The 22,676-nt window shown below is 38.8% G+C and overlaps 1 protein-coding gene across 2 annotated transcripts in view; it reads right to left on the minus strand.

Moving 5' to 3' along the window:
* Positions 1 to 18,495, minus strand: part of zmynd11 (zinc finger, MYND-type containing 11) — a 30,413-nt gene extending 11,918 nt beyond the window's left edge. Inside the window, exons 1-6 of one of the 2 annotated variants that reach the window (XM_015402009.1) lie at positions 18,364 to 18,495; positions 12,691 to 12,850; positions 7,472 to 7,495; positions 2,039 to 2,200; positions 1,483 to 1,560; positions 630 to 722 (exon numbers count right to left, since the gene is read on the minus strand). In XM_015402009.1, the coding sequence (XP_015257495.1) occupies positions 630 to 722; positions 1,483 to 1,560; positions 2,039 to 2,200; positions 7,472 to 7,495; positions 12,691 to 12,850; positions 18,364 to 18,494 (648 nt within the window). In that variant the 5' untranslated portion in view covers position 18,495. The remainder of the gene's footprint in view (positions 1 to 629; positions 723 to 1,482; positions 1,561 to 2,038; positions 2,201 to 7,471; positions 7,496 to 12,690; positions 12,851 to 18,363) is intronic. The other variant, XM_015402010.1, reaches the window with a different exon arrangement.
* Between the last annotated feature and the right edge of the window lie 4,181 nt (positions 18,496 to 22,676).

Below are 22,676 nucleotides of genomic sequence, written 5' to 3' on the forward strand. Positions count from 1 at the left end.
CACTGCAGTCTCCCTGTCCCATGTGCAGCGAAACACCCTCAAAGCATGATGCTACCACCCTCATGCTTCACAGTAGGGAGGGTGTTCTTGGGATGGTACTTATCATTCTTCTTCCTCCAAACACAGTTAGTCGAATTATGACCACAAAGTTCGATTTTGGTCTCATCTGACCCCTAAACCTAACCATTACCAATGCACACCTCATCCTAACCCAATTGATACCTCAGCCCTAAACCTAAACGTTAGCAAAATAGCATGTGAGGACCAGAAAAATGTCCTCACTTAACAACAATAAGTCCTCACTCTGAGGGCTAGAGAGGTGCACCCACACACACACACGTGTCCTAAAAGTTGGGGTTTGCCAAAATGAAGCTATATTACTTCCTTAACTATCACCTTGAAATGCTTATACAGCTTTTAACTATTTAGACATTGTATCTTTAAAAAGATAAATAGCTTCAGGTTGGAAAAAACAGCAGTCAGCTCTGATTTTTTTAGATCTGAATAACATTACCAAATTGCAGAGATAAAAACATCTAACCCTTCCTTATGAGGCACATTCATGGAGAAGAAGTTCAGTTTTATGATCATAATTCTTTCAGGAAGCAGGTGTGGAGTATTAGTGTTACCTCTTGGATGTTGGAGACGTCCAGTGCGGTGTGGATCAGCCGTTTGTACATGGGGTGTTTAGTGTCTTTGCCCTTTTTGTTCAGGTCCACTGCCTACAATGGAGAGCCAGGATACACATTTAGTGTGACATCATAAACAGGGGTAGGGCTGTTGAGAAGCGAGAACGAGCCAATTGGGATTATGAAGAGGCAGAAGCAGAGAGGAGTATTTAAAGGTGAGCTTCACCGTCCTTTTAGGGAGTAAAAGAGACATAAAGGGGGAGACATAAGAGGAATGTGAACAGAAAACTGCATTTATTCTAGAATAAAACAGTATAAACAGACTTTTGCCTAGTTGGGTGAATGCTAATAATTAGTGTACGCAGTTGCTATGAAAAAATATGTGCAGCCTTAAGGCTGATTTATACTTCCAAACCAGGTCCTCTGCATAGGTGTCGCAGTGAAAAAAAAGCCGTCCCCGCCCCCTCTGCAGACACTCCGCTGCACCTCTCTCAAATTGTAACTGACCGCAGACAGTGCCGCAGGCAGGAGGTCGGCTTGTTTTATTTTTATGACCTAAATTGCGGAAAACAACTTGTGAAGTTTGAGCAGCTAGAAGAGAGAGGTGCGCGAGAACGCTGGGACCCTTTTTCCACCGTTGTCGAACTAAACTTGCCCCCACTTCCACACCGCCTCGGCCGTATCTAGACCCTCAGCTAGTTCCTGATTGTCCCTCTTGCGTTGTGTCGTGGAATAACATAGCACAGACCACGCTTCAATATTGGGCATAAATCCAAAATATCTGCGACAAGCTCACTGCGACACACTGCTGCGGGAGGATAACCAGCCAGTAATAAGCATAAGGATTTCTCACCCTCTCCTTCATCCGTTGGACGATGAAGCGCAGATATTTACACATTTCCTGTTTGTTCAGGTTCTTCTTTTTACTCCCCTGGAAGAGAGAAAAACTGCAGATGAGGTGGTTTTAAATGGTATAAAAAGCATTTTATTAACTTACTTTTAGAACAAACATATTATAGAACTCAAAAGAAGAGCATAATTCTAAAGGCCATAACATTTATAAGCCAGAGGCTGGTAAAACAGAATTTAATGACGGAATTGAGAAGAAGAGTAAAGAAAATAATACCACAGAAAGCAATAAAGATGCAAAACTGGTGCTTTAAAGTTATTGAACCATTCAGATGCATAAATCACTTACACTAATTAAATGTATTGTTTTGAATACAAAAAAGAAACACATTTCCTGGAAGACTTAAAACCTAAAACACATTTTATTTCTCTCTTAAAATATTAGTAGAGAAAAAGAACTGAATGTTTTCCAGGAACAAATTCCGAAACAGCTCAGTGATCAATTTGGTCAAAACATGTCTCTGAATTGTTGATATATTAGAAACAATAATCCCACCCACCCTGCACACGACGCACTGCCAGTGGGAGCCTCCGTCTCTGGGCTTACATTCCTCTGGCAGACATTTGATGTGGTAAACCCGGAAGCAGTTGTCACAGGGGAGGACGTCGCCTGGTAGGTGACAGTCGAAGCAGTACCAGTCGTGGCTCTCCGTCTCCCAGTCCTGCAGAGGACAAACAGCAGAGCACAAGTTTGGGTGACCCCCCCCTCCAACCTGCCAACTGCAGCAGGGGAGGAAACTAGTTTCTCAATCCTCTGACCTACATCTAACAAGTCTGTATAGAGGGATCCTCTAAATGACCCTGAGTGCAACTGCAACACATGGTGACTCTGCTGTGGTGTATTTGTCTCTATAAACCGCCATATCACTATAGTGCTACACTGGTTAACCTCAATTCACTAAAACCTTTCTCAGGTGTTAAAATATGCTACAAAATTAAAATCATGCCTGGGATGAGACTTTACCTCAAACAAACCACCATAAAAATAAAAAGTGCTGCAAACAAACAACTTTGGGTCAAGAGGCGACCAATAAATACAGCTGCCTTCCGCTCTGAAAGCACAAGAGAAACCTCTTTAACTAAGAGCAAAGGTCGATCAAACTATAGAAGCTGCAGAGAAGCAAAGCTAACCAAACATGTTCAATTCATAAACATCAGCACAGTTTTTAAGACGGCAGGTGATATAAAATACGGTGGCTTTAAAACTACTGCATGGTTATATTAATTAGATCAACAAGCTAAACACTAGATATTAACAAACATGTGGGTGTCACCTGTAGATATTTGGGGGGGAAGGTGTTCCCCAAAGCTTAATACTAGGACCACTGTGTTCAATTTTTAATAACCATCTTTATCTCAACCATTAATAGCTTCAGAGTTAAAACTATTGCTGCAGATCTTTCTTAATCTACGAATTGCTCTATTGCTCTTCACTATTAACAACCAAGTAATAACCTCTATTTATATTAAAAACAACAAACTTTTGTGAAAGTGAAAAATAGTGAATTCTGTAACCAAATTGTCTTATAATTTGCACCATTCTGAAACTGCTAATACATTACCAGTAGGGCTGCAACTAACGATTATTTAAAATTGATTGATCAGTCGATTATTTTTTCGATTAATCAGTTAATAATCAGATAGCAAAAGGTTCCTTAAAGATTTCTTTAATGAAATTAAAATCAGGTAAAACTAAGACTTTTCCACTTACGGAATTCTTGATAGAGCATATTGACAGACAGATTTTCTTTTATCTTAAATGCAAAATATTTATAGATTGTCTTACAATTTTGGTATAATTACTGCTCTAAGTGGGTTGCTCTGTCAGCTAAAGGCACGTTTTACACTTGCTTAGTTGATAATTATTTAAATAATCAATTGAACCGATTAGTTGCTTGAAGGGTTTTTTTTTTTGCATGAATGTACATAAAATCAAATACATTGCTCAAACCCACCACATAACTATATATTAACACGTTTAAGCATTACTAGAAATAACTTATTTATCATTAAAATAAAGTTCTCCTAAGTGATATATAAACCTTGTAGGAATTTAAATTCTTTTTTTCTGTTTTTTTTACCAGCGCCTAGATCTGCACCGACACTGTTATGTAGTAGATTAAATATAATCAAAAGACTGTTTCTTCCACATACTCATGCCGAAACCTCCCACGCAACGTCTGGGACAATTTATGAGTGGAATGCCGGAAATGTTGAACCAACTGCAGCTTATTAAAAGCAGGATGAATTAATAAATACTTGAATAAAACCACTCTGATCTCATCTTTATGTTTTGCTCCATGTGCTATGACCCTTGATACGGCTTCTTTAATGGTGTAAATGTAGAGACTGTCAAGCACAAGGCACTCAGAAAAGGTTGGGGTTTTCTGCTGCATATGTCATCAAATTAGAAACATTTCTAGAGCAAATAAGGAACCTTTCCTGCTTTTACGATATCCACCGGAACCATGAACAAACATGTTTGATCAGATGGCATCAAACTCATTAATGCTATTAACACTTTAAACCAACTGGAAACTTTACTTCATATAAGGAGGCATGGCCAAGGGGTCATGGTGAGGTTACCTTTTTGCAGCTATGGTGGAAGTAGAGATAGATCAATCCACATTTTAAAACAGAAGAACTTTCATTCTCATTCAAAAACTGATAAAAGAGGGATCAAAATACAAGCCCTATGGGGACTGAACACGCTGTGAAATACACAACAGATTTCCCAAAGGACTGCTACTTTCTAAAGCTTAATAGACACTTCACTGACACAAACACTTCAACATGTATGGATGGTTCTTGTGCTCTTTAAAAATGTGTCAAGAGCTGCTTTCCTGTAGTTAGAGAGTGATCAAAGCTAAGTGGCATAGCGCAGAAAGCTACAGCTCTCTGGGCCAAGGACGTGCTTCCCCAGGTCTCATTCAAATCACTTTAGCATGAACAACTTTATCAGTGAAAACCATGCACTCACAGCTAGTTTATTAGGTACACCATACTAGGATTGTATATTTCATTTACTACAGATTTTATCAGTGTTAAAAAATCTCCATGAAGGATTAGCAGCATACTGAGATGCCTGCATGGTGGAGTTGCTTAAATTATGCAAATATCTCCTTCCACCCAAATGAAATGTGGTGACTATAAAAGACACTGGTGTAGGGTTCACTGGGGTCACACAGGGGCTAGAAGGCGATCAACAATACTGAGTTAGCCTGCAGTGTTAAATGATGCTCCTGTCTATTAAAGGGGCTTAAAAAGTGCCACAAAATATGCAAAAACAAACCTAAATAACTTTTTGGTTGATAAAGGGTAAAACAAATCAACCTCTGCATGTTGTCATCAAATTAACATGACATGAATCTGAAATCTAGCCTGATAAACCAGACTAAATGTGAGATTAAATGTGTAATTTAGTCTGGCCCCAAAGAATGAGACATTGGAAGATTGTTGATGAGAACAACCCGTTGTTTTTCAAACCGCTGTCTGTGCCTATTGGCCGACGCTCTGGCCAATGAGAGCAACTGGCTGTGACGTAGGAAGCGCGACAGAAAGCTGTTGGGGGAGTGTAAACAAACAGCCTGTCGATAAAACGGCAAATACATCCTTCTTAAAAATGAATGAGAGCCTCTTCCTGCTCACGTTTCAACGAAAACCCCAAGCCTAATCCTTCAAAACTGATTCTAACGCTGAGTCAAAAATTGCCATCAGAGCCAGCGGTCCTTCACACTCACGACTATGCCGAGAGAGGGCCCCTGCAGACGGGCTGTGGTTAGCCCTGGCTGCCATTAGCCTCGGAGATCCGCTGGTTGCCGCGGTCCTCTCAACTTCGGAAATAGCTTTTTTTTTTTTATTACGCATTAAATTGGTAAATGGACCATATAGTGACACTTTAGAGTATAATATTCTCGCCTCAAATGATCTTAAAATTGACTTTTATTGAACAACAGCAAAAGAAAAGAGAAACTTAACTTTCAATGGAGCGCTCCATTGAAAGCTGCTGCTGCCGCTATGCATGCTACGGTTCACGTCACGCCCTCAAATCCCCGCCCGCTTTGCATCCAAAAATTCAAAACACATCTCTGCATTGTGATTGGCCTGCCGGTTCTAGGGCCTGGGGCATTGAGCGAGACTAGACCCACTCGCAGGCGGTGGTGGGGCTAGTCTACTAGGCTAGCTGAAATCATGAATCACTGGGTCATAAAATATTCTTCAACCAGTTACTGAGTCTCTGAATAAGGTAGCTTCCATCTTTCTAGATTTATCTGCCACAGAAACAGACGAGGACGCCATCAGCTTATCCAGCTCTCTGAGAAATGTCCACTTTTACCATAAACAAGTAGTTATTAGAGCTACAGATGTCTTACTTTAACCAGGAACTACTTATTCTCCTCTGACATAAGATATTTTTGTCAAAAAAAACCTGACATTAAGTGGATATCTTTTGTGTTTTGCAAACAATTCGGTTAATATGAGACACAGCTGTTAAAGAATTTATTATTGAGGCTATGAGGAAAAATCTGTTCAACTCAGTCCTGAATGAAACCATAAATAATCTGATGACCGTTTGAGAACGAAGATACATTTGAGAAAACAGGCATCTTCTATGAATCACAGATATCTACTTTCAGAGAAATATAATCATGAAAGAGATTGTGCAATATTAGTTTAGACATGGAGCTGAACAATAATAATGCATTTATAGAAATAAAACATATATTTAAGATTGATAAATTAAGCTTCATACCTTTCAGATAACCACTAAAGGTCCTGCATTTTTTTAAATATATTTATTTTAAGATTATTTTCATAAAAAAAAAAAAAAGCTGAGTGTAAATCAGAAGCTGATCATGCTGGTAAAACCCGGACTCAATCCAGTCTGGCCTGAGGTAGAGAGTTTAAGTTAAAGCTTTTTTTAAATGTTGTGTTTGAGATTTAAAGGCAGCAGGTTTCTGATTGAGGAGCAAGTAGTCCTGAGGTTAGGGAAAGGACGCAGCTCATGCCAGCTGGACTGAATCCAGGTACCAGTAGAGGGATAACTGGCCTCCAGCTAACGACTCAGCCTCACACTGAAACTTTGTTCTGTCCTGAAATAACCAGCAGGACGCGTCACCAGCGGCAGCCATTGAGAAAACTACAGAGAAGCACAGACCCGGCCTCTGGTTCCCTCCCATCTCCACAGTTTCAATCAGTGCAGAATAAGCATGCCAGACAGAAGTTAAGATCACAGCAGGACACATTCTTCTGAAAACTACAACTACCAAAACCAGAATACTACAAATTCACAAGCGCTGGTTACCAACCTGCAGCTAAACTGCACCTGCTTGACATTCTGTCAAAATAATAATCAATTGCATCATGTTTATCTTGTCTGAAGACAAGCTACAGTTTTTGGTGTTTTTAAGCCAAGCAGCAGCAAATCTGCAGGTAGGCAGCCTGCAAATTTTTCATCAAAATGATCGGTCATTTAGGCAAGAAATTTGGCCACCTGGACACAGCGCCTCAACAGACTATCATGAAGTTTTTTACAGCAGAACTGGATCACAGCGAGCAGCTTAAGTCAGTGTGATGACGGCGGAGCTGTGAGCAAGCATGCAGAGACATTTCCAAATGGAAACCAGAGACTTTTTTAGCTTCTACCCAGGGTGATAAATCCCCTTGAATAAAGCAGGTGGATTTCCCCAGCTACAAAGAGTAGAAGAAAATTTATTTTCCACCATTTTTTAGAATTAGTTTTATAAAAACCAACGTAATGCTTTTCTGAAGCCTGCTTGTAAAAAAGATTCACTCAAATCTTTGAGCGCGCTGCTTGCGGCAGGTCTGATTTCTCACACAGTGATGTTAGTCAGGTGGGGGGGAAGGGGGGGAGAAAAAGGGGCTCAGATGAGAAACAAACCCTGGTTTGGAAATAACAATGCAGCCCTTACCTTGCTTCCCTCGGCTTTCGGCTCCTGTGGTTGCAAGTGATTCAGAGAGCAGTGTTTAAATGGAGCTAAGTGACCTGAGCTCCTCTGGACATCTCTAGCATATCCTCAATTTTTCACAGTTATACATATATTTGGTACTGATGCAACTACAGACAAAATGTACATAATATTCAATAGTCACATGGAAATTCAAGTTAAGCTGGAGTTAAAATAAGATTTAAAAAATATTTGACATTTCTTTTATTTCTATAACAAATTGGCTAATAGTTGTATGTATTCCCAAACATAAACAGTGATAATAACATTGAAGTGACCAAGAATGAAGAATAAAACATCTTAGATACATTTTTAATCAAATTTTAATTTCACTTTTTTGAAAAATGTTAAAAAGTTACAGAATTTGTCAGAAGGCTATACATCTAAAAACCTAAAACAAAATAGTGGAGGAAGATTTTTAGAAACAGATTTGAAATATGAGGCCCTTTAAAAGTATTGACACCCCATGAACTTCACTACAAGCCACAAACTTTTGGTGTTTACATATTTGTTGGGATTTTATAAGATAGCCAAAACAAAATACTTAGTTGTGAAGTTCGAGGAAAATGGTAGAAGTCTAATGCTGCGTTCACATACACCGTGATTTCCATGAGCCCTAAAGGTATTTTACCGCTCCAGGTTTCAGGTTCATTGTTTACACCCTGGGCCACATCCTCATATAGGAGGAGCTTCAGCTGCGTGAAGTTCACTTGGAAAAGTGACAATAAATAAATTCCATAGCGATATCATGTCAACTCCCGTCGCCCTGCAGGGGACCAAAACATTTTGGCTGGCCAGCCAGGCCAACAATGCCCCTATAAAGCTTGGAACTCAACTCTATTTCTGACATTTTGAATTGAAAAAAGCAAACTTGATGGGAAGTGAAACGTCTTCAAACTTGGAAAACAAAGCCCAGTGTTTTTTTTTTTTTACTTTTTTGCAATGATTATGACGTGCTGCTGCTATTTCAGAAGATGATTTCTTTTTTTTTTTTAGGTCACCCAGAGGTCAACTGTGCATTAAGCTCTGAATGAACCAAAATTATCTAGCCTTCTTTTCAGTGCAGGTAAAACTGTCATTTGTGCCGATTTGATTTTTAAGATAGAATTATTTCTAATTACGGCTGATGACGTCACCATCCCCTGAATATATTAATGTTGCGCTTGTTTCCTGATATTAAAAGTGTAGTAGGAAATATTTTCTGACGCATCACAAAAGAAGGTCCGTTGTACACGATTGGTTCCTGACACGTCAATCAGGGTTGTCTGCTTCTCCCTCCCCCCTGTGCGCGTACCCTGAAACGAATCAACCCCAATGATCGTGCAGGCGCAAGGACCACATGAACATGAACTCAGTCACGTTACCTGGTTCAAAGCCATGTATGTTGTGCATCTTAACATTTTGTCAGATTAGCTCTATACAGTACAAATTGTGATTACCGTGTGTTTTTTGTTAGTTATGGCAATGCAGTTGGCCAGCAACTACCCAGCTCGACACCTACAAAGCAAAGACTTTTTAAGTGCCCCTCCACCTCCACCCCTATCTGCTATTCTGGCTTCACTCTCCGGCTCTGATAAGCAAGTACCGTATGTTCAAGTAAACATGGCTTTGATCATCAAAGCCCATGCTGTCAGTGTAATGCTTTAGCCACTGTTATGTTGTTGTTGTTAGATCGTGTCACCACCACTCGGTCACGGCTTGTTTTGTTCTCGATCTCGGAAACATCCCANAGGTTTCAGGTTCATTGTTTACACCCTGGGCCACATCCTCATATAGGAGGAGCTTCAGCTGCGTTAAGTTCACTTGGAAAAGTGACAATAAATAAATTCCATGGCGATATCATGTCAACTCCCGTCGCCTTGCAGGGGACCAAAACATTTTGCCTGGCCAGCCAGGCCAACAATGCCCCTAAGACTCCCCCCTTTCAGAGGCATAGACCAGTATCGCGTATTGCTGTCTAACAAAGACCTTAACGATTCCCCATTACTAAGGGGCGGACCCATTCTTCTTCTGGTTAAATCTGCATGTTTTCTAAGCCAAAACAAGGCTTTATTTGGTCCACTCTATAAAGCTTGGAACTCAACTCTATTTCTGACATTTTGAATTGAAAAAGCTTCCTGGATGGGAAGCAAAACATCTTCAAACTTGGAAAACAAAGTCCAGTGTTTTTTTTTTTTTACTTTTTTGGAATGATTATGACGTGCTGCTGCTGTTTCAGAAGATGATTTTTTTTTTTAGGTCACCCAGAGGTCAACTATCCCCCCCATTAAGCTCAGAATTGAATCAAAATTATCTAGCCTTCTTTTCAGTGCAGGTAAAACTGTTGTTTTTGCCGATTTGATTTTTAAGATAGAATTATTTTTAATTATGGTCCGATGACGTCACCATCCCCTGAATACATTAATGTTGCGCTTGTTTCCTGATATTAAAAGTGTAGTAGGAAATATTTTCTGACGCATTTTTAACAATGTAGCTTAAAGATCTCCCCACAGCCGCTTAACAAGCAGTGATATAGAAGGTCTGGAAGTGAGACGGAAAAAAAAAAGTCCCCGCAACAGTGTGAAATCAATGAGTAACGCCCTCCAATCACAAAAGACGGTCCATTGTACAGGATTGGTTCCTGACACGTCAATCAGGGCTGTCTGCTTCTCCCTCCCCCCTGTGCGCGTACCCTGAAACGAATCGACGCCCCAATGCTCGTGCAGGTGCGAGGACCGGTAACGTCACATGAACTCAGTCATGTTACCTTGTTCAAAGCCATGTATGTCGTGCATGTAAACATTTTGTCAGATTAGCTCTATACAGTACAAATTGTGATTACCGTGTGTTTTTTGTTAGTTATGGCAATGCAGTTGGCCAGCAACTGCCCAGCTCGACACCTACAAAGCAAGGACTTTTTAAGCGCCCCTCCACCTCCACCCCTGTCCGCTATTCTGGCTTCACTCTCTGGCTCTGATAAGTAAGTACCGTATGTTCAAGTAAACATGGCTTTGACCATCAAAGCCCATGCTGTCAATGCAAGGCTTTAGCCACTGTTATGTTGTTGTTGTTAGATCGTGTCACCACCACTCGGTCACGGCTTGTTTTGTTCTCGATCTCGGAAACATCCCAACACCTCGACAGAAAGCATGCGTGTTTATGTGTTTTGAAGGCGTTGTTTTGAGGGGTGGTCTGAAGAAAGAGGCATGGTTGTGTATGTTCAAAAATAAAGCTTGCTGGAACCATTTTTTCCAAGATCTCCTGCAGCACCTTTAAGGTAATTGCATAACATCTCCTGTTATTCCTGTGCTGGTAATGAATATAACAGTGGGCATTTATCTTATTAAGTGGCTGGAATGATTGTTTAACATTTAATCACCAGCCTCCCAGACCCTCTGCTTTGGACCCACCGTTACCCCTGGCAACCCTATGTCATTTCCTGTCAAGGTCTCGCTGTCTGTCGGCATTTTACAATAAAAGCACAGGTGAAACTTAACATCACGGACTAATGTTAAATTGTGCCTTATAAAAAAAAAACACGTTTCAATCGCCTTGGGGAGACCATCATACCCTCTTTCCACGTGTTACTGCTGTTTGACAACACATCAGCTGTATAGTAGAACGAGGTGAAGGAGGAGCATTGAACGCTCTCACCGCGGTGAATTCAACGCTGGCCGCAGTTTGTATAGGAATTCATTGTGAATCCAACGCATTTGCTACAGCTACCGCGTGTGGTCTGAACGCACCATAAGTCAGATGCTAAAGGAATTTAATTTAGAGTGTTTAATCCACACAGAACTCTGGTTTTCCAGCTGATTAATAACATGTAAACCATTAGGATTCTTCGTCTTAAAAGAATTGGACTTAATAGGAAATAGAATCGAAACAAGGAACTGGAACTAGAATTGTTCAAAATCAAACAATGACCAACCCTGGACTGCAGTGGCCCAATCTTCTCTGTTTTCAGATTAAATTCAATAATACTTCCCTAATCCCAATAATCAACTGATAAGGGCTCTGAGATGTTTGAGATATGATTACACAGCATAATCTAACCCTGCCTTAAACTTCTCTACAAACTTCTCCCTGATCTGTCAGCTGAGGCCCTTGCTCTTCATGATGTATTTATCTAATGTTCTCTAAACAGCATGAGGCCTTCACAGAACATCTGGCCTGATTAAAAACACACAGGTCTTATCTATAAACTCCATTTCTCCTGAAGGTTGCATTGATTGCAAACGAATGCAACACATTATATATTTGACGTTCTAAACAAAAAAAAATTTAAATTTAAAACCCTATTTCCTTTTCTTTCTACCTGATTATCATTTGTAATTTTGTGATAAAACTAAGATAAACCCCCCCAAAATAAATACATTAGGCTTTGTGGTTCGTCTTAAGTTCAAGAGGAATGATTACTTCTATAAGGCACTGCAGATCAGCTTGCTCCTACTGCTTTATGGGAAAATAATTCCTGTTTTTACCAGAACTGGTTTCAGTGTTTCTCCTATCAGTTCTCTATTTTGTCTCTACCATCTTCAAGCTCGTTTAAAAACAAAACAAAATGAGCTCAAGGACGGGGAGTAATTTGTTGGTGCAATGACTCCTAACAGTGCTTTCAATCTGTGAGCAGGTTCGACAGATGGCTGACAAAGTCCTCACACAATCTGCTGTGGAGTTCCTTACTCATCGCCAGCGTCTACAAGCGTCGTTATCAGAGGACTGGGACACCTGCCACTGCATCGCTATCACATCGTCACCAACACATTTACAGTGAGGGAACATCAGCTGCAATTGCCTTTAGTGATTTTCACCTCGAATATTTAAATATTTAGTTTACACATAATGCACGGCCATTAAAATGTGTAAAAGAGGAAGAGAAAGTTCAAGTTTAACCAATGAACTCTTACTGTTGCATCCTTAACTCTCTTTTTTTAAACTAGAATGTATGCAGAAAAGGTTGACTGTAAAATAATCATTAATGTTCTGATCCCCACTAAAAAGTCTGGTCCTTGCTGGTTTAGATGCTGTACCTTGATTAATGTGGCACAGACATTAAATCAAACTAAGCATGCATCAATATTAAGAAAGGGACTGAAAGAATTAAAGGAAAAAACAACCTTTTTCTATCAGTTTAGATGTTTCCTCGATTTTAACAAAAAAAGAGGGACAGTCAGATTGTGGTACACAGCTAATGAACTTACCATCTCGTCTCCAGGCAGCCAGTAGCCCTCCTGCTCGATGCCGGCCTTGGAGCCTTTGCAGCCGACAGTGAGGGTTTCCACCACCAGGCCGTCCTTCACCGCCAGGCTCAACTGTCTGGCGGTCTCCTTTGGATGCATCCCAAACACTCGGCTCAGGTATCTGCAAAGGAGACAGTGGAGATGCAGTTCAGGAAAAAGTTGTGTCGTTTTTCATTTCAACCTCGTTATATGTAGGAGGATATGTAACATTTTGTTAATCCCATAGAAAGAAGAAGCTGCTAAATATGTGGCAGGTAGCAATCAGATGGATTAAGAACATTAATATATAAAATGTTATTTAAGTTCTTAATAACTTCTTTTATGAGTCCCTGCTTGAAAAATAAACTTGAGTTTTCTCTTTTTCACTAAAAGTCTAACATATTGAGCTTCTTTCAGGAACTGGATCAAGCATTTATTGTATTATAACACCAATAAATTCATATTTTTCTCTCATTTATTAAACATAACCATAAAGTAAGAAGAAATAATATTTGAAACCTGGATAAAAAATGTCTCAATTAAAAATTCAGTTGAAATGTTATTTTGTTCCCATTCTTTGTTGCATTAGAGCAATGATATAATGATCACATGCAGTTACTGTGCACATTTTAGTAACACATATAAGTACATGGAGTCCTGACATAAGTACCTAAACACAACGGAAGTAATAAATACTGATTTTTATTATCATTATTCCAGCTGTAACACAGGTCCATATATCATCCCTACACCTAAAACCTTCGTTCTCAGAGCAGCAGTCTCTCGGATTCCTGCAGAGGTCTGCTGACTTATAGGAAGCCTCTCCAATAAGGTCATGGATCCTCCTCTGTGGCATTGAGCCAGCTAGCAGGTTGCCAGAGAAGGTCACCGTCTGTGTTCAGTCCTGAACAGCGTGAGAAAAGCCCACAGCATGCCTGCTGGGTGAACCCAGTTCAGGGAGGATTACTTCGACCACAGGTTTGAAAATCCTTGTTTTCCATTTGAGAGGTAAGCCCTCCTACTGAGGCGGATCCAACTTAGACCTTCAGAGACGTTGAAGGCCATGCTGCTACCTGAAAGTCAGTAACATACAACTGAATAAAGAGCTTCTACGTGGGTGTCCACGTTATATGCAATGTTGCTCTTGAAGTGTGCCATTAGTAGAGAGTGAGAACTATTTGACTCATAACCAGCAAAACATTGGCCATCAACATGTGTATCTCAAGTTTAACAAAATGTTTAGATGATTGACAACATTAGGGATGCACCAAAGCCCATACCAGTATCGGCATCTGGCCCGATACCACATGTTTGTACTCATAATTGTATCCGTAAATGTGCTCCGATATTACAGGACCGGATACTAGCATACCTTTCTCTTTAACAGAAAGCATTTAAATATTGCAAATACAATACTACAATCTACTATACATAGCTAAATCTACCATCTTTTTAAGTGCAATTATTTCACAATTTGCTGTTTAGCCAGATAGGAATTGATACACTATCTGTTACATTGATTTTAATGTACATAATCCTTTAAGTATAAATCTGTAATGATTCTTATATTTTGACATATTTTAATTAATATTAACACTGTGTTGCCTGAATTAATATACATGTATAGATAAAAACTGTTCCTGTTGTTATTAAATTAAGACTTGCACCAAAATAGAAAGATAGGAATACTGCTGCTTTGTTATATCGGTCCATAAAGTTCAGCTTCAGCCATAGTAGAAAAGGAATGCCCAAGGTTCCCAGGTCTGCACTCAATGCATGATAACTGGCACCAGGGGAACACGTTATCATGACAGGTCACGAAATACAGTTTGTTGCATATTTGCTATGATAGGCATCAAAGGGTTAAAAAAAAGAAAAAAAAAACAAAACATAATTGTAAGTTACTCTTTGGTTCCAGGTCCTGAAAATCTAGATGCAGGTATTACTCTTTAAGAAACAAACCAATTCTTATTTTCCTGGAAAAGAAGCTGAAGATTTTAATGATCGAATTTCAAATTAAATCAGCAATTTTAATGCTCCTTATGGAAACTGCTCCAAAGATCATTTCCGCTTTAATCACCTTTATTGCGCAAAGGAGGGTCTTTTTTTCACACCAGGCTGTAAATACTGATCCCCAGTAGAACAAGAAATAGAAATAAGAGCAGAGTCTGTCTTAATGAAAAAAAGAAAAACAAAGGGGAGCTAATGAAAGTCTACCTTTGTTTTTTCCTTTAATTTTGAGCTGATTGAAATAAGAAACAGGAATTATTCCACAAAGACAAACATCACTGAGCTATATGAAGGTGACCTAACCCATTTGATAATGAATAACTCATTTATTGATGTTGGCTGGTAACTCGGACCACGTAAAGCAGAGGAAGGTTAATCGTTCTCCGACCGCAGCCCCCTCGGTTCTGAACCGGAGTAATCATCCGTCACCTCCAGAGCCTCTAAGCTCCAGCACTGATATTAAGCTGCAGAGGGATGGACTGGGGTGTAGGCTGGGAGAGAGACAAAAAGAGAGCAGGCGCTATCCGTTGCATGCCGCTGCTTACTGTCACCATGACAACAGCCACTCTTTCCGCCAACATTCATCTGGCGAGCGGCCAGCTCCCAAGGTGCTCGCCAACTTGCTGAAAGTGTTTCATTTAGTCCGTGCTCCGTCTGCAGACTGATCAGCAGAGGTGTTTCTCTACCAATCTGAATGCTCAGCAATAAAACATCCTAATGATGAAGATTCACTTTGCTTCTGCTGATTTAAGGTGTGGCCTCTGCAAGGGGAGGGGGGATCTTTGCAGAGCAAAAACAAGCAACAGATTTGGTGAGTGGGGAAAAGATAATATTCAAAGCAAACAAAGCATTCAGGTGAAGCTTTTGAGATTGTTTGATGATGTGTAGATTTCGTTTTAATTCTTGTGCATGGTTTAGAAACCACCAGCAAATCAAGCTAAAACATCTATTGTAAACATCCTCAGAGCCACAAGACCGGCAGTCTCCTCTTTTCTGCACGGAGCAGCCATAACTGTCTCCTGCTCCACACAACACCATCTAACTACAGAAATGGCACAAGTGCTTCAGTGGCCGCCACTAACGAGAAGGTTTGCCAGTAATACATGCAGTCTTCCCCAGTGTAAATAAATAAAAAGTGTTGTTCATTTATAAGAAAGCCTGTGAACAAAGAATGTGAAATAAGATCGAACTGAGCTGGATATAATACAAAGATAGCCGTCAGCTCAGGCAGGAGGGCAAATCTAAAAGAAAACAACTTAAAGCTGAATTGAACTAATTACCACAAAACACTATTTTTCACCTAAATGTTAAAAATCCTACACACAATTAAATGTAGTTAATGGAAAACAGCAATAATCATTTTCCATAAATGCTTGATAAATTCAACAAACAATGTGTCAAACTTTGATAGAGCTTTCAGTAGCAGAGTTAGACTGATATTTTCTAAGGCAGGGGTAACCAATTGAAAATCAGCAGGGTCAGAATAAAGAAAATCAAAAGCCAGTAAAGGTCCAGAGACATTTATAATTATTATTATTATTTGTTATTTTAAAATCTAAAGTGTTTTTTTTTTAAGTAGAGAACAATCTTTCAGTTTGGTAGATAGACAATTTCCTGATTCACATCTTTTATAAAACACCTGAACTGACCTTTTATTTTATGTCTTTTCTCTGGTTTAATGAGAGCAGTGGGCTTTATGCTGCCCTGCAAGGCTTTAAACCTGGGTTTGAACGGAGACAAAGCTGTTTTAAAGCAAATATTGCGTGCTCATTCGTGAGCCTGGATCCATTTATTTTTTTATTTCTTTTTATTCTGTTCATGGTGGAGAATCCTGCTTCACAGCAGCAGGTTGAGCCAAACAAAATGTTCTCATAATGTGCAGGGTCTCCTTTGAGCACAACATTTCACTTTTCTTTCACCAGTTCACCGCAGTTCTTGCAGCACGCCACACTTTCCTTCACTTTTTCTCATCTTCTCATCGTTTCCCATCGACCGGCTTGCCACAGGTTTGCCTGCTGCGTCTAAAAGAAGCTAGCAGCAGTAGTCAAGACTGACAGGTCATTGGTTATTATGCATCACGTGTAACCTGGTCCCTGAGGGCTTTACCGTACCAACAGGAGAAGAGGCGCAAGTGAAGTTAGACACTGCCGTCAAACAACATGCGGTAATTTATAAATGTTTTAAATCAGGTTGGATCCAGATTGGCGCGCAGGTGGGTCTGGATCCGGACTGCGGTCCGCTAATCCGTGACCTCTGTTGTAATTCTTTAAATTGTTTCTGCATTGGCGGATTCATTAGTGCATTTAGCAGTCGTGCTTTGAGTTCACATGAAGAGCATGCAGGTCCGCTCCCCGGTGTTAATGTTTGGTTTGGTGATCATTTTTTTCTGTTTTTGTCAAACTGAGACTTCTGTCACTTCAAGATTTTTTCTCCCACACCGTTTACATTTGATCATTGCTGCACTTTATGGAATAGAGATGTTTATTTTTTCGTCTGATAAGCTGTACTAAACGATATTCTGTTATGTATGCACTCTGTGTAAACAAAATGATATAAGTTGTCCAAGTCTAAAATGTCAAAAATAATCGGTTTTAAAAATGGCTTTAACCTCACAAACCACAATTTAAAGCATTTACATCTAATAAAAATGTAAAATAAATAAACTGTAAAATAAAATGTTTACCAATATAGAAATGTTAGACATCGTTGGAAAGCTTAGATTTTCCAGAATTTAATCACTAGGTTAATTTTATGGACACAGCGAGAACCAAAGCATGATTAACACAGATATAGCAGCATGTCAAAATGCAAACATGAAAACAACAAGCAAGCATGTCTTTATTACTGCTGTTCAAAAAAGATCTATCACTTTACAGAATAAAAAAACTCTAAGTCATGTTTGAACTGATGCAGCTTGGTCTGTGTTCTACTCACCCAATTTTAATGTATATATTCAGAAACTAGGTGTTACCTTTCAAATAATGTATCACACATGTAATCTGGGCTTACAGTTCCTAAGGTTTTCCATTTGGGTATGCAAAATAGGCGAATTTCCCAAAAGGAGGTGGATGTCAAAATTTGGATCGGTTGATCTCTATTTATTAGTTTTAAGAAAAAAGAAAAGACTACAGCAACTTTGTTGTCATTTTATTTTTTCCCCTCAGGCAGAAGTGGCAAAACAAATAAAGAGAAGGTATTTATCAATATTTGGGACAATACCAAATGTCAATAAAGCTGTTCTGCCAATTAACCATCATTTACTGTTTGTGTCTTTTTGGTTGCTCCCTTAATTAGGGGTCACCACAGCAAATATTAACGACTGGCTCAAAGACTTGGCAAAGGTTTTATGTTGGAGACCCTTCCTGATGCCACGGAGATTTAAGCCCAGGTTCCCAACATTACCGTGAAAGCCTCTGTATTCCAAAACCATCATCACCATGTCCGAACCCCATATCAACAGCCCAGCTCTTTTATAGTTGGTTTTCATTTTTTAAACTGTTTTAAATGTTGTTAATAGTTACCTCTGTAAAAGCCAAGCAACCTCTACACAAAGAAGACTCAAGGCACACCATGTTTCAGGGACCTTAACTACTTTCTGTGGTTTTTTAAATGTCTTAACTACGGGTTCTTGACACTTGAACTTACTTGGAGATCCTGTCCATGTTTGCGATTTGTTTCTGGTTACGTATGACTTCGATGGCCTCCCACACGAACTGGACCACCTTCGGATCCGCCTGTCGCTTCCTCACCACACGGGACATGATTTCCTTATTCATCACAGCTGCACAAAACGAGAGAGAGCAAATAATCAGCTCATTGATTGGCACTTTGAGGTTTGAAAACAACATTTTAATATTAAGAAGGCAACAATTTAATCATTTAGTTATGGAATAAAAATTACGATTCAAAGACTATTTTTTTCATGCACAATTCAGCTGAGATAAAGTTTAAGATTATTTTTTTTTTATTCTTTATTTCGAACATGCAAGAGAAAAACAAAAAAAACAATAAAACAATGTTTAAAAACATTGGAGAGAAAAACAACAAACAAGGTACCCTTCTTTCCTAAATTAATATACCTCTATTACATGTGCGAAAAGGAGTAGGAAGAAGTAAAACTTATGTATTCCTACCCCTTTAATTCTTGTATTTCTTTAATTTACAATATTTATAAATATGTTGCTATATATATCCATATAAATACATACCTACCTACACATATACATACATAAATATGTATACGCATATACCGTCATACATATATACAAATTAACAAAACAAAAAACACAAACCAAACTTTCTACAATGCTTCTCTATACCTTTTGAAAATAATTTCTTAATTGAATCAGAATTTGTCAATCATCACTGTATTGCTCATATGTCTGAATTAAAATTGAACATTTTACAGCTTTTTCTGCTTCTTCTACATTTTCATTTAGTAAAGGAGGTCAAATTAAATGATAACTGATTTGTAGAGAATAGGGTCTCCTGTGTTTTAATTTGCTTTTTTTTTATAAAGAAAAACATCCAAGCAAGGCTGGATTTTTCAAAAACTATGTAGTGAAAAAAAGTGTTCTGATGAAACTATAGCTGCTTTCACACTGAAAACCCGTGGTTGACCCGCTAACAATCGGGTTTTGGCTCTTTGCCCATTTAATCGAAAAGCCGAGTCTGACCCCCCCTTGCTGGCAAGCTGCGTAGCCACTGTTCCCCACCACTGCGTGTCTGATGACGGCATTGCGCCGGGTTCGGTGTGTAAATAATCTGTGAAGTAAATAATGGAGAGCAATATGGACGGGAGCAAGAGCATAGCCAGTATTCTTTATTATTATTTTGCTCTGTTGTCCGTCCTCAGAATACTAAATGTAAACAAATCTCCTCTTCTCCACGGATCATAAGGATCTCACAAACCTCACTATGTTGCCAGTGCATTGCCATGTCACTCGAATACAAGCAGAGTTGTTTGGGCTTGTTATTTAACAGGCGACCGGCACAATGTTGTGACGCAAGTATGTTGCGTTCAAAGGTGTCACGTAATTTAGCGCGCCAACCCAGGTGTGGCGCTCCCACAGCACGCTGATCAGAGCCGAATCGATTTTACCATGGGTCACTTTCCAAGTCATTTGACCCGAGTAGACACGGGTCAGCGAGCTGTTCCCACTGCCACTGAATGCCAATTTTTCCGGGTTTTAAGAGGCTTTTTGGCCAGTGGGAAAAATGTATAAGGTAGAATTTCTAGCACATAATTGCCAAAGAAGCGTCTTTATTAAGCGTCTTAACACGAAACACCATATCAGCGAAGCAGCGCTAAAACAATTAAATTGATTATTGAAATACTGTAAAGTAGTTTATTAATTGATATATCATTAACTGGATTATACAGCAGTTATCATACCAACATTGTAAAAAAGAAAATTAATATTTAGCATTTAAGATAAAAAAAAATGCTTTTTTGTTTGTCAAGATGCTCTATCCAGAACGTATCAAGTAGGAAAGTTTTAGTTTCACATTGTTTATTCTGTAAAAAAAAAAAAAAAAAAAGAAGGAACCTAAGGAACCTTTCACTATCTGATTATGAATCAATTCATTGAAAAAATGATCGTCAAACCTAATCAATTAGTTAAATAATCGTTAGTTGCAACCCTACAACAAAGCATAGCAGTGTCTCGTTTTTCTTTGTTTTACTGGAACGAGGATCTTTAGTTGTGGTGGTGGTGGGGGTTTATGAACAGCATTAAATATCAGTAAGTGTTCACACAAAACGTTCAGGCTTCTGCTAGAAAGAGGAACTTCCTCTTTGAGTACAACGACAATCATAGCAACACCAGAAAAAGATTACAGGTCTGAAAAAGGCTCCGACCAGAAACCAGAGGAAGATCTACGGGTTGATCTGAGGAGAAATAGGGCATGAGAGATGTCCTCAGACTCATTTATTGTACTATTGCAAAGAAGGTGAGAAAACACCAACTAGATGTGCCACCCTGATAGAAACCAGACCCAAAGAGACTGAAAACTGTTAGATAAACCAAGGATGCTTCTACATACACAACATGAGCTCAGTAGTATAGTTCACTCTATTTTTCCCTACGAAACATTTGTGGTGTTTCTCAAATAAGCTGTAGAGGTTATATTTACAACATGGCTAAAAAATATACATCTGAAATAATTTATTTGGTTTCATCTTATTTCCATATTGTAAGCCAAACACTTAACGTAATGCAGTCAAATTTAGACTATGTGCAAAGATAAGTTTTTTTTTAAAGCAGAGACATTCCCAATATCAAACTGATTTTCCTCAGTAGGCGGCCACCAAAACAAATATGTTATTTAAAACAGCTTAAAACATAAAAGAGAGTGCTTATAAAGGAGAAAAAACGTTGAAAAGGTTCTGAAATGAACTTCCTTCCTGTGCTACAGAGGGCTGACCAAACCCAATAACTTAAGAAATTCAAATCCAATTTCATGCAGCTCTCCTCTAAACCATCCATGAAACCTAAGATGTCACTTCCATAAACCTCAGCCACAAGCTGAACACAAAAATAGTTAAAGCGCTCGCATACACTGAAGAGCGGGGAGCTTAAGATGTGGAGCTGTATTACAGTGAAGGAAGCATTGACAGATGTCAACAGGGATGTACGTCTTCACACTTCTGTCATGGAGGCACAAACTCTGGCTTAGAGTGAGAAGAAAAATAACATCTAAAATTAGAAGAAAATAAGCCAGTGGGTTGAAGTGCGACTTACTAAAGGGGTTGAAGTTTAAAGCATAACCAGGAAAATTTCAAAATTTCAATATCTAAAGCATTTATTCCTAAAGTTTGGTTGGTTCATCTAACGATTTGTGTTCAGATCATATTGGGCCAATATCAGTGTTAATAAGTTCTCAAAGCTGCAATATCGATATCCTATTGAAAATGAAAAATTTGCATCAGGGGATCACTACTAATAAGTTATTTTTGGCATAATTACTACAATAGAAAACAACAGTGGCAATAATTAGCTTAAATTAAATCTGCATTCATCGCTTTTTGTTTAAATCATTTGCATTTTTTAATCAATGTATTTTAATGGCATTCTTAATATTTGTGTTTTTCTTCCGTATTCTTACTTATAGGTACAGTCTCCTCGCATTTCTTGAAAGGCACTTTAGATAAATAAAAAATGCATAATCATAACTTTTACATTTAGAAACTGGTGGACAAATTGCTCAAATCTAGTTTGGCTAATCATTCCGTTATTTGAAAAACTTAAAAACGCAGATTGACATTGATTGACAGAACAAAGATGTGAAATCTCCTTATATACATAATTAGGGATGTTCCGATCAGATATTTATATTGGAAATCAGTCTGATAACACCAAGAAATTTGATGTAACATAAAAGCTGGGATATAAAATCTCCACAATAAGCATGCTAATAGATACTCGTATCTGCTTCTGTTTAAAGTTTATGTTACTCATCAGCTAATGGGTCAGTTGTTCTCATGCCGATTGCTGCTTACCATAGTTCTCTGTTTTCTAACATTCAACTCTACAAAATACAAACGAGGGAAAAAAATACAAATATATGTATGATTCTTCTGGTATTTTGTGAAGTCAATATTGATATGACTCATTCTTGTATATCAGTATTGCATGGGAAATAAAACCGGACATCCCTAGAGACAAACTGTTTCTAGAGGACTGGACAAACAAAACAAAACAAAACTCAATAAACTATAAAATTTGACAGAGATAGTTTTACAGCTAAGCGGCTTATTAAAAAATAAATTATTCTGAAGTCGTAGGGAAGCGGCTGTTCCAACCGTTGCTTTTCCGAATTCTCCTGAGTGGTGCCCGACTTTACAGGAATGAATAAAGTGAATGTGATTGGTCGTTTATCAAGAGGCAGGACTGTTGTGGCGGAAGGTTCGCAAGCAACTTTGATTGTGGCCAGTTTTTCGGAAGCATCTTGCTAAC

This window comes from Cyprinodon variegatus, unplaced genomic scaffold (genome assembly GCF_000732505.1).
Source record: "Cyprinodon variegatus isolate N-32 unplaced genomic scaffold, C_variegatus-1.0 Scaffold1284, whole genome shotgun sequence".
Lineage (NCBI taxonomy): Eukaryota > Metazoa > Chordata > Actinopteri > Cyprinodontiformes > Cyprinodontidae > Cyprinodon > Cyprinodon variegatus.